Source organism: Choloepus didactylus, chromosome 22, assembly GCF_015220235.1.
Source record: "Choloepus didactylus isolate mChoDid1 chromosome 22, mChoDid1.pri, whole genome shotgun sequence".
NCBI lineage: Eukaryota > Metazoa > Chordata > Mammalia > Pilosa > Megalonychidae > Choloepus > Choloepus didactylus.
Genome location: NC_051328.1, coordinates 9,216,946 through 9,230,431, shown reverse-complemented (window position 1 = coordinate 9,230,431; position 13,486 = coordinate 9,216,946). Strand labels below are relative to the sequence as shown.

General features: G+C 37.3%; 1 protein-coding gene across 4 annotated transcripts in view; it reads right to left on the bottom strand.

Moving 5' to 3' along the window:
- FTO (FTO alpha-ketoglutarate dependent dioxygenase) overlaps positions 1-13,486 on the bottom strand; it is a 414,023-nt gene that overhangs the window by 279,645 nt on the left and 120,892 nt on the right. For all 4 annotated transcript variants that reach the window (XM_037815989.1, XM_037815991.1, XM_037815992.1 and 1 more), the window contains exon 2: positions 8,562-8,639. In XM_037815989.1, coding sequence (XP_037671917.1) covers positions 8,562-8,639 — 78 coding nt within the window. The remainder of the gene's footprint in view (positions 1-8,561; positions 8,640-13,486) is intronic.

The following is a 13,486-nucleotide window of genomic DNA, read 5'->3' as shown; positions in this document are numbered from 1 at the left end:
GGAGACTCTCCGCCAGAATACTCTTTTTCCCTGTGGCACAGTAACTGTCTGGTGGCTGACTGGATCCCTGAGTTACTTCAATGGGAAGTGACTCTCTGCCAACCCACAAATGATATGCAAAATAAATCCAGAAATACTTTGTGTGAGGTCCCTGAGATTTGCAGGTTGTTTACCACTAATGTAGCCTGTTCTGGCTGATCCTGAATGAAAGAGATAGAAGGTATGCAAGAAGTTTGAAGAGAAAGAATAAAAATGAATTAGTCAAGTCTTCAGTAAAACTTCAGTACTCTTTGAATCTGATTTGGACCCTTGTACAATGTTCTGGACAATTCTGATTTTACCATAATGAGTATAAATAATAATAATTGGCTAATTTTGTCCCTATCTCAAAAACAGAGAAGAGAAAAAACCCCCAAATCTGAATGTCTTCTCTTATTATTTATCAAGTAATGAGAATAGTCCTGATACACAAAAGTGTTAAGTGTATTTTATTTTATTTTATTTTTTGAAAAAGAGAGCAACAAGTAACTTTGGAAAAGAATTGTACATTAAATAATTTAATATTAACTCATTCTGTCAAACGAATAAGGTTCACTTTCTATTTTGGGCAGGTAGATGTAGAACATCAGATATCGCACAATAATTTGGAACAGCTGTTGGCAGATTTTCAAATATGTTAGATTTTTTTCCCCTGCCTAATCCTATTTAACTTTTTCCAAGGAGTATACAGTCATGCAATTATATTAATAGTTGTCTGGTCAAATAATAAATTTCTTGAGATGTACAAAAGATTCTGTGACATAAATGACAATTATATAGTTTAATAGGCCTTTGGAAAGGTATTTTAGATATAAACTGCCAACATACCAGGCCCTTATCAATGACTAAAAGATGGGGAATGCCAGGTTCTCTGGAGAAGAGGTTTTATTTTCTCCCTATTTAAAACCACTATATGAAAATTCTACCTCTTCCTCTCATTCCAAAGGATGTTTCTGAAAAGAATGCATCATACAGAAGGCAGAGACGGTGTTAAGTGAATAAGATACCAGTTTACAGGAGTTTCACTTAAATGAAGCCCAATGGAATTCAACCTTTGGTAGACTGATAATAAAACTTAAAATCTTCAAGTAACTTAGGAAATACCCTTCATTTAAAGTTTTAGGATACTGTGATTTCAGGGGTGTATATTCTAACCTGGCTATTAACGCTTTATATTTTATACTCTATAGCATTTTATAATTTGCACCATATCAGTCATATCTTCCATACAATTTTAGTTGTAAAATGCTTATGACTGGCAGCCATCCCAAGACTAATGGACTGAACACTTACTTGGCCCAGCCTCCAGCTGTGTAATGCTGAGCAGTCTCCCCTGGGAGGCGCTCTTCTGAAGCCATGGCCTAGCCCGTGCTACTGCTGTCACAACAAACCTTGTGGTAACATATAGTTTGCTACCAAGTGGCACAAAGATGTTGGTTCACTCATTCATTCACTCAATAGTTCATTTTTGTTTGTTCACTTAACATTTATTGAATACTTATTATGTACCAGGCACTGTATAAAGTCCATGAATACAATGATAAAAATAAGACAGGTCCTGTTTTACAGCATCTCACAGTTTAACAGTATAGACATAAATACAAACCAATAGTTTCAGAAAGACATCATAATAGAGGTATGACTGTACTGCTATAGGAACAGGGAAAAAATACACAGTAATGGAAAGCTAGAAAAACCTCATTTACTGAGTACATATTTATTAAGCACATACTAAATGAAAACAGGTGCTGGGAATACAGAAATGAGCAAAATTTCTCTCCGTTCTCTGGAAGCTCGTGTTTTGGTAAGGGGAGTCAGAACATAAACAAATAAACAAGTAAAATATACAATATTGTAGATGGTAATGAGTGCTATGGATAAAAATAAAGCTGGGTAAGCAGGATAGGGAGTGCTAGGAGTGAGTATTTCTATTTTACCTAAGGAGGCCAGGGAAGGTGACATTTGAGCAAAGAAATTCAAGAAATGAGGACCCACACTGCAGACACCTGAGGGGGAAGAGAGTTTCCAGCTGAGGAAACATCAAGTGCAAAGAGCAGACGTGTGCTTGATTTATTCTAGAAAGAGCAAGAAAGCCAGAGTGGGGAGGGGAAAGTAAAGGAGGTGAGAGAATCAGGAAATGATGTAAGAGAAGCAGTCGGGATCCAGACCATACATTGCTTTGTAGGTTGATGGAAGGTCCTAGGTTTTACTCTGAACAAGATAGGAAGCAACTGAAGGACTTTGAGCAAGAAAAATTAATGAGTTGATTTATGTTTTAGAGATTGCTTCAGCCACCATGTTAAAATACGCTGTTTAAGAGGAGCAAGACAGAGATTTTTATAAACTTTTATTGTCTTGCTAGTGTATTTAATAATGGGAGAGTGGAACTGTCTTTCTGTGTTTTAATTACATAGTTTGTTTTCAGGGGCCATATGCTTTCTTCATTTCTTAGGTGGAACGCCGGTTGCTATACGTGGGCAAGTGAGCAACATGCCTTTCTGGTGGTGATTAACTTTCAGCATCAACTATAACTGCACAGAATTTTATTTTTTTTATGTGTGCAGTCTTTATTCAATCAAATTAGCCATAACATAATGGGAAGTAAAATAAGCAATATAAATCTCTTTTTTAGCATGGCTTCCTTATCTGTAATTAAAAAAAAAGTTAAGGATAAAAAAAAAAAAAGAGGAGCAAGAGAAGGAGCAGGGAGACAGGTTAGGAGGCTATCACAATAGCTTGAGGAAAACATGATGGTAGTTTTGGCCATGGCATAAGCAGCAGAGATGGTGAGAAGTGGTCAGATTTTAAATACATTTTGAAAGTAGAACAAACGGGATTTTCTGATATCTTCATAGAAGATGCAGGATGTAAGCAAGGTCTTTAAGATGAGTAGACGTTCACCAGATAGTAAGGGGAGGAGAGCACTCTAACCCAGGGAATTTTAGGCTTAGGTATGAAAAGATGAACGGGTATAGGTAGTCAGGGTGCAGAAAGAAACTACACGACAGGAGTTTAAGGTTGGACACAGTGGTAAGGAATGGATAGTGAATAGCTCAGAGACATAGGTTGGGGTCATACAGGTCAATGGCCTTACAGGACGTGTTCAAGAGTAGGAACTTTACCTTGGAGGCAAGAAAGACCCAGCAAGATTTATAAAGCAATGAGTGACAAGTTGGACATGTTTCCCAGAAGATAATGTTAAGATGAACTGAGTTTGTGTCCTTGGGATTGGAAGAGAAGAAACAACTTGAGGAATTCTGAAGGGAAAGAATTGTCAGGTGACTGAATGAGGGATGGAAGCAGTGGAGAGAAGTTTAGGATAGCAAGGTTTGTAATTTTAATGGTCAAAGGAGAGCCCGCTAGAGAAGGGAATGAGCAGCAGGATCTTTGTAAAATGGATCCTTACTAAAATCTAAGTCAGGTCCTGTCACAGTTGTGCTCCAAACCTTCTCATGTGTTCTCGCCTCACTCAGAGTGACAGCCAACATTCTTAGGGCACTTTGCAAGTTTCTGTATAATTAGGCCTATTACTCTCGGGTCTCATCTCCTTCTACTCCCTCGACTCCCCTGATATGTTAGCCTCAGTTGTTTTCCCTCAGATACATCTCAAAGGCTTTGCGTTTGCTTTCACTATATCCAAAATATTCTTCTCCAACTACCTACATGGCTTGCTCCCACACCTTCGTCAGGTCTGTTTAAATGTCACTTTCTCATGAAGGCCTTCTGATGCTACCTTATTTAAAATTGCAACCCCACACCTCCACTGGTATTCCCTAATCCCCCTGCCTGATTTATTTGTCTCCACAGCAGTTTTCCCTTCTGACATATTTACTTTTAGTTCTTTTTGTTATTTCTATCCCCATTCCCAGTTCCACAGGAAATAAGCTCGAAGAAGGCAGGAATCATTGTCGGTTTTCACAACTTCACCTCCAATGACCAGAACAGTACCTGACACAGAGTGGGGACTAAATACACTTGTTTAATTAATTGACTAATTAGTTGATATTAGTCAATATTAGTCATATTGAGTGACATGTCCCTGCAAAAATTTTAAGTAGAGATATCCAGTAGGCCACTGGGGGGTTGGAAGTGACAAAAGAGAGCAAGGATTAAAATAGAGGTTTGGGATCACTGGCAGAAAAGCATAAGAATCCCAGAAGGATCAGAAACACAGGGGAGAGGCAAGCAGTACAACTTCAAGAGTACAGACCCAGAAGCCAGATAGCCTGGGTTCAAATCCTGGTCCTAACAATTCCTGGTTGTAAATTTAACTTTTTATTTTGAAATAATTTCAAACTTAGAGGACAGTTGCAAAAATAATAAAAACCCACACAGAACTCCACCATACTCCTTACTCAGCTAACCAGATCCACAAACTTTTAACATTTTGCCACATAGGCCATATCATTCTATATCCATCCATCTATCCATCCATCCATCCATCTACCTATTTTCTAAACATTTGAGAGAAGGTTGCATACATCTTGTTCCTTGAACACTTAGTACTTCCATATTACCTAAGAACAAGGATATTCACTTATGCAACCACCTTAAGTACAGTATCCTGATCAAGAAATTTAACATTGCTATAAAGTTTATGGTTTATATTCCAGATTTTTCATATGTCCCAATTATAACCTTTTGGGCATCCTCTCATCTATTATTTCATCCAGTCCAAGATCATGTCCTGATTATAAACCTTAAATAAATTCTTAAACTTCTCTGTGCCTCAGTTTCCTCATTTCTAAAACGGGGGTTTTAATGAAGTCTGCCTCATAGAGTTGTAAGATTTAAATGAGCTAATACATGTAGAGCACTTAGAACAACCTAGAACATGGAAACACACAATAAATGAAAGTAAGGGAAATGCTAAGGAGAGTGGCATTTTCTCCTGATAAAAGGGGCACCATTTAAATACCTGGAAACCAGAGTTAGTTTTTTGACACTATAATTCCTCATTTCCTTGTATTCCATGATAAGCCAATAGAGGTCCTCTCCGCTTGCCTGCTTTGAATTTTGTTGTTGTTGTTTTGTTTGTTTTTTTCTAGTAACTTGGAAGAAACTGCAAACTTTCTCTGAAGACGTTTTGAATTTAAACATGGTATTACGGGAAGCACAGACTGTAACAGAAAAAACATGGGCCTTTAGAAACAGATAAATATGGGTTGGAACGCCAGTTCTGCCACTCAGATAAGTAACTTAAATCTTTCCTGATTTATAAAGCGGGACCTGAAATAGAGCAGATGCTCGATAACATGTTTATGTAATGAATAAGTTGTTGTGAGGAATAAAAGTGAGAGCATTCATAAAACATCTAGCACAGTCCCTGGAACACTGCAGGGGTCACTAAACAAGAGCTAATCCCAGACCTGATGTGGAAACTGCATGGAATCTTGTTTTTCTGACTGGCAGCTAGATTGGCATTTCTGTGGCTAGGACCTGTTTAAGGAACCTAATGTCAGGTCTGAACTTTCTATTTACCCATGTTTTTAAAAGGTGTTTTCACTTCGTCTTTCAGGAGAATAGATTTACTTTTACTAAGGCTTTGTTGAAAACATTAAGCCTTATTATAAGGTGCACTTAAAGTGATTAGACATTGATACCAGAGGTTGTTGTGGGTCTTGGGGAGATAAAACTGAAGCCTTGATAGTTGTTCTATTTGCATTTGGGTTTCCTTTTTTCCCCAGCGTATGGCTAGTTCAGAACACAAGAGCTGATAACCTTTTGTGTTTAATTCTTCATGTACCACTTTCACAGTACAAAAGCTAAAATGGCTCAGGAGTTGCTATATAACAATGCATGTAATCATGTACCGAAGTCTTCTACTATGACCATATTAGTAAGTATTTAAGGACAGGTTGCATTTTGTGGGTTTACCTATTTTAAGGGGTTTTTTTTGTTTTTTTTTTTTATTGTGGCAACATTTAAGGGCACTTTTCAAAAAAAATTTTTTTTCCTGATTATAAAAGAATTCATGTTCACTGCAGATAATTTGGAAAACCAGAAAGCTCAAAGGAGAAAACTATACTACTCTGGGATATAACATTTTTATATACATATCCTTTAAATCTTTCCTCATGCCCCCTCCATTCTGTGTGTAGAAACCAAATTCAAATCATACTAAACTTATTATTATATAACTTGCTTTTTAAATTAATTCATGCATGTATGCATGGATCCATTCATTCATTCAAGCAAACTACCTGCTAGGTAACAGGTACTACACAAGGTAGAGAGGATAAGGGAGACTAGCATATAAAGAAATCATCACAATAAACTGCGACAGTGCTAATAAATATACAGATAAAGTACTACAGGACCACACAAGAGGCTACAGAGACAATTCTCTGGGCCGTAGAGGTGCCAGGGGAGCTTCATACAGGAAATACCACTTGTGTTCTAATAGGTAACACTGAAGTTCAGCAAGGAGAAAAATGGCAGGTAAGGAGGAGGCATGTCAGCAGAGGATATCACAAGAAGGTCCTCAAACATGAAACTGCATAGCTAGTTTGAGGTGCAACCCAAATCCAGTTTGGGTAAAAAAAGGTGAAGGAGTGGGGGAGAAGCAGCTGGAAGTACAGAAGCCAGGCAACGAATAGCCATTATGGGATTTGAAGCAGGGGGTTGACATGCTCAGATTTATGTCATAGGTAGAAAATACGAGGCAGCTTAAGAGGCACAAAGAGGAGAACTAGGGAGACCCATTTGAGAGCTGATCGGGTGAAATACAGCGAAGACCTCAAGGGAATAGAGATGAGAGCCAATGTCCTGGAAATTAAACTAAACTGAGAGTCAAGAGACCTGGATTCCAAATGGGTAAGCTGCCTCTTACCTCTTTTCCTTCCATGGTTACTACGAGTCTGCTATGTATAAGTGTACGTTATGTGCTAGAGATACCAAGCAGACATGACCAATTCCTACACTCTAGTAAGAAAAAACAGATGAAAATGTATTGTTCTTGCTTGCTCAGTGTGATGGTTAGGTTCATGTGTCAACTTGGCCAGGTGAGGTACCCAGCTGTCTAGTCAAGCAAGCACTGGCCTAACTGTTGCTGCAAGGACGTTTGTGGCTGGTTAATAAACCAACAGGCTGGTTTATTAAATTATCAGTCAATTGGCTGCAGCTGTGACTGATGGCGTCAATGAAGGGCATGTCTTCCACAATGAGAGAATGCAGTCAGCTGGATTTAATCCAATCAGTTGAAGACTTTTAAGCCAGACAGATAGAGGACCTTTACTTCTTCTTTGGCTGACCAGTGAAGTGTTTCCTGAGGAGTTCGTCCAAGTTGCCAGTTCATTTCCTGAGGGGTTCATCCAACATCTAAATTGGAGTTGCCAGTTTGCCGCCTGCCCTACAGAATTTGGACTCGTGCATACCCACAGTTGAACAAGACACCTTTATAAATCTTATATTTATAGATATCTCTCATTGATTCTGTTTCCCTAGAGAACCCTAACTAATACACTCAGCATGCTCCTCCTCCTTCTTTGGTAACAGGACCCTAATTTTCCTTTGGGGAAACCATCCATCTCTGACTCTCAGTCCTGTAGTTTGGGTGAAATGTTCCCACCCCAACTCCACTCCAAGAGTATCATACTCCTCTGGACACAGTGACCAGTTCAGGGATAGGCACATGACTCTAACCTATCCAAAAAGATCATTCCTTGGGGAATCTGATGGAACCATAAAAAAAAAAGAAATCACTTTCTTCTTCTAGGATGCCAGGTGCTAAAGACCACATAACCCTTGGGCTGTCAAAGTCCTCCTATGCTATCAGGTGAAAGCCTGCTCAGCACTAAGTTAAACAGAGGAAAGCCAAGCCAAGAAATAGAGAAAATGAGCAATCAGATGACATCTTTTGAGAAGCTGGAATCAGCCATATAATCCTAGACATCTGAGTGAAATAAGTCAATGAATTTCCCTTTTTTGCCACAATGAGTCTGATTTGGGTCTCCATATCTTGTAATTGAAAGAAGGCTGACTAATCCAAGAAGAAAGACACAGAGTCCCATAATTGTAATACAATGTGTGGTATAAAGAAGATATTTATAAGTACAAGTAACTCAGAGGAGGCTATGGTCAACCCTATTTGTAGGTAAGTTAACTTGAGGAAATTTTCACAATAAAGGTGAAGTCTTGAAGAATGAGCTATCTGACAATAGGATAAGGGGCAAAAGGATGTTCTAGGCAGAAGAAACAGCATGAGAGGAAACAAGGAAGTGGGGAAAAACATGGAATGTTTGGGGAAGTAAAGATGGTCCACTATGCTTAAACACTAAGTCTGGAGGACAAGGTAGATTGTGAAGAAATTTATATGCTTACAGGTAATGAGGAGTTGTGAGATGATCAAATAAGATCACTTCACCTTTCATTTAACCTCCCTGGTCCAGGCAGAGAGGACTAGATTACCTCTGAGGTAATTCTATATAGGTAATTCTATATCCCGACATAGGTTATTCTATAGCTCAAGATCTCTGCTGAGCACATCACTGCAAATTGATAAAAATATTAAGATACCTTACCTGCTGATAGAATTCATCATCTTTGGGGGTCAGATAAGGGAGCCATGTGTCTTCAAGCTCTTCAAGAAGTCTCAGTTTCTGTTTAAAAATAAGAATATAATATGACTTAATATAAAGTGACCCAAAATATGACAATCCCTTGTTTTTCCAATAAAAGAATAACAAAGAAATTTAGCCAACTTTAATATATTAACTTTTAAAGATAAAAATTAGTCACATGTCAATTGTAAGATTTATAATACATACATTTAAAATTACACATTGTATAAAGCATTAATTTTAAAAAAAATATTTTATTTACTCTCACATTTCATGAGACAATTTGATTCAAACTTTCCACATGTATCCTTGACTTCACAGTCTCGTCATCACTAGAGTCACCTTATGAGTTATCCAACACAGTTTTCCAGTGCAGATCGTTCCTGTCTGTATAAACTGTTTGTGACGTGGCAGTTTCTCACTACATCTATGATACTATCACTGGAAGTACTAACCCAAGCCACAAGTATCCACTTGCATAACATCAAGATATTTGAAATTCGTATTCATCCTCTAAACATTTATTTGAGAGCATATACACTTACAGCATTGCTTTTAAAGTGATCTCTGATCTCTAGAATAATTACTGAATTTGTATTAAACATCTATATACTAAATAACCTTTTTAAGCAATGACAGCTAGCATTGTCTTAGTATTTTATAAGGAATCAAATACATATAAGGTGACTCCCTCCTTACGAGGGATTTTTTTTTTTCAAAGAATACCTGACCTTATACTCAAGATATATGGAGTGTGTGTGTGTGTGGTGTATAAATATGGCATATAATGGTATATATGTGTGTATACAGATACATATAACCATAGACATATACGTACTAAGAAATCATCTGAAAATAATATGAAAAACAACTGGTTTTCAAATAAAATTGCAATAAAATGCATCATCAGGGCTGTTGTCACCAGAATGGCACCTTTAAGAGAATTAGAAAATGATGTACGTTGCTCTGGGCTGATGCAGTCCCAAACCATAGGGAACAGCTTCACGAACACAAAATGGATTTCAGGTCCCAGTGTGCCAGTGGCCACTGTCCTTGCGCAGTACATAACCTGCTCAACCAGACTTGGTCCCGTGTATTACCCCCAGGAAAGCAGCCTTCTCTCACAAACCCATCATAATCAGAATAGTCCAGAGAGAACATTCTTGAATAAATCAAATGCATATGATGTCTCCAACCTTGAAATGACTCCACCTTACAAAACAGCATCTTAAAATCTCTTCATGAAAGTCTATCAATAAAGCCTATCTGTGTATAAAGCAGAGCACAGAGGTAGATTCTGAAACAGATTAAAACAGCAACAGACATATCCCATAGGTCAGCATGTGCCAATGGAAACAGAAACTGTTTATAATTAATGCGTCAGCTAAATTATTGCAAAAACAACCATCATCAGCTGAGTTCAGGCCCAAAGCCTCATACGTGTATACAACATTGTGACTTGGAAGGCTTTATTGAAAGGATAAAATTCGGTATGAAAATTCCTACCACAGAGCAAGGAGAATATAAACGGTCTTCTTCCACTGGGAATTTTAATTTTAATACTGTGACCATCATTATATTCATATGACAGGAAAGAATGAGGATGAGGAAAGTTCTCAACTTAAGTCCACACTGCTAAAAACATCAACATTCATTACCTTCAATGTATCAATTAACCACCAAGATCAATTATAAATAACAGTATTTATGAACTTGAAAAGAAGTTTTGGTCATGTCTACCTTGGTAAAAAAATCATCATAAATCAGATTAGATTTAATTGGTTAGCTTATGAACATTACACATTTCTTTAAAAATTAAGATTGCTTTATAAAAGGTAAAGTCACTATTGGCAAGACTGTGGGGAAAGAGGCCCTATGATCCTTTGCTGCCAGGAGTGCAAAATACTACAATCCCTATGGAGGTTCATTGGTAATTCCTATCAAAATTCAAATGCATTTATCCTTTGACCCAGCAATCCTACTACTATCCTATGACCCAGAGTTATCCTGTGAACATACTTGCGCCATGTTCAAAGGAATGTACAAGGCTACTCACTGCATTGCTATTTGTAGAACAAAAGCTTAGAAGCATACTAAAAAAATCACTGAATTGTATACTTTAAAAGGGTGAATCTTACGGACTGTGAATTATATCTCAATAAAAAATTTAAAAAAAAAAGATTGAAAACACTACTAGCTTCCAACCACAGGGGACAGTTAAATAAACTATGGAAAATCCACAAAATGAAATACAATGCAACAGAAAACAAACAAGCAGGAGGAAGTTTTCTGTCAGTGAAATAAAAAGCTCTCTAGGATATACTGGTAAATAAAAAAGCAAAGTATAGAACAACGGGGAAAATAAAAATAGATATTCACATCTGCTTGTATTTGCATACAGAAACAAAAGAAAAGGACACACTATTTAAAGGGCTTATCAAATGTCAGGGGTAGAGGTGGGAAATAACTAGAAGGGAACTGGGCAGGAGTAAGACTACTCAAAATATTCCATTTTATTTATTTTTTTGGCTTTTGAACTATGTAAACATACTATCTATTCAAAAATGTTTAATTTTTTACAAAAACAATGTAAACAGAACAGCTTTTTTTTTTAAAGTAAGTCAAGGCTATTAAACCTTGCTTTATATTATTTTGATTTTTTAACTATGTAAACATATTACCCATTCACAGCTTTTATTTAACTTTTTATAAAAAGATTTGAAGTCAAAGAGCTATTTTAAAAATCAATAAATAGGTAAAGTCAAGTCTATTTATCTTTACCATGGAATTCTTATAACGATGAAGAGGACATGATTCTTGTTTTGTGTACAAGAAGCATTTATTTAGGAAACGAATACACTAGCACACTAATGAGTGAAGAGAGGAAAAAAGCAGCTCTGACAACTTCTTTGTGTCAAATGCCAACCAGCTGGTAAACACAAACACCATTAAAACGCACTGTGGAGTGGAGGCAGAAGGGGCTCAAGTCTGATTGTCAGGTCTGGCTAACCGTTCTCCTCGGCCTGATGTACAGATAAATCCACACAGCTGGGCCCTACAACACACTGCTCTGACCACACACTTCTCTCCTGTCACACTGATGTCAGATACATCAAGCTGCTCACAAATGCCACACAGAGAGTCAGAGAGAGGCTCAAAGTCTCAGCCCTCCTACCTGGCAGGAGAAGCGGATGAAGACTCTCGGAGCCGGCTGTCGCCCATTTCCACAGCTCCGGCGAGTAAATGGGGCGCAAGACTGTACGTAAAACATGGCAACACCAAACCATAAAGGTTGAAATTCTAAAACTAAGCCTCTGTGCCTAGTCAAATAGAGATATGGTTTGAGTCTTATAGTAATTACATAAAAAGATAACTGGGCTCACAATGTGAGAATGTATTGTCTCAGACCCACAAATGAAGTATTATAATTTTCCTTCCACCCTGGTGTCTTCTCTCTTGCCAGACTATGCTGCAAACAACTCTTATTCTTTATCCATTTCTCACTTTCTATGTAACACTTTTTAAGCTATGCATGATATTTTGTCAGGTTCAATACAAATTTAATTCTGTTATATGAGTGTTTCAAAAATACGAACACAAATAGTAACAAATGTTCAGTGTAAAATTAATCGTGATTTTATGAAGGTTTTAAATAAGTGGGAAAATTGACCTAATGTTTAAGCAGGGCATGAGTAGGTAAGGAAGACCACCCTAGAGAAGACACATCTAAACTAACACCACAAAGATGAGTGTGAAGTAGTTAAATAAAAAAATGGATACATAAATATTTCATATATATATATATATTTACACCATACTTATTTTAGATAGAAAGTAAAAAAGTTTTCAACCATTTCAAGAAACTCAGCATTCCCTTTCCTATTCTCAGTGAAAACATGGCATGGTAAAAATAAACAGAATCCGGAGGAAGGGTAGAATCTGACTCCAGACTCTAACCACTTCCTGATGTGGTACCACACCTGAATCAACCTCTCTCTCAACCTGTTTCTTTATCTGTTAAAAAAAAAAAAAAAAAAAAAGCTGTTTCATAGGGCTGTTGAGAAGATGAAATAAAATCAATCATAAATATTAATGCATTTTGCAAAACATAAACTATCCAGATGTTAGGTAAATGGCCTTCAAAAGCAGGGGTTGGGGTGGGGGTGGGTTTCTGTACAGCAAAACACTAGCTACTGAGCCAAGCTGTGGGTTCAAATCCTCTATGTAGATAATTTGGGCCCAGTTTGTTACCTCCCTATAAGGTGTAAATGAAGTAACACATATAGTGACTGGCATATAAAAAGCTCTCAGTACGTTTGGGCAACCATTTACTGTTATTGTTATATAGTGATTTCTGGAAAAGGGCATTGTTTTCACTACTTCTAAATTACCTATAAAGAAGTCTACGTGGACACCATCAAATTATACCTTAGGCCATAGATTAATCCTACTTGAGAAATACAGATATTAATTTGCCCAGGTGGACTAGGGCAGTAACTAAGACCTTTCATATATGTAAGAAAATTTACATATATAAAATGCCTCAATTAGCAACTCAATGAACTTAGGTCAACATCTAAGTCAACAAAATTAAATGACTGTAAAAGTTCAGAATAGATGAAGACACTGAGGTCTATCCAAGAGATTAAGTGACTGTGGAGAGAATACATTGCTGGTCATGAGAATCACAGCTTGCATTCTCATTTCCCAAGTTCAAAGTCATTCCCACTCCACCACCCAACACACCATCTCTAAGGAAGGAGAGATTGTATCTTGAAAGAAGAGTTGAACTTTTAGCTTAAAAAGAACATGTATGATGCAAATTTCAAAATAATCTTAATTAAAAGCAACCCAGGAAGCAGGGCAAGACGGTGGCATAGAGAGGT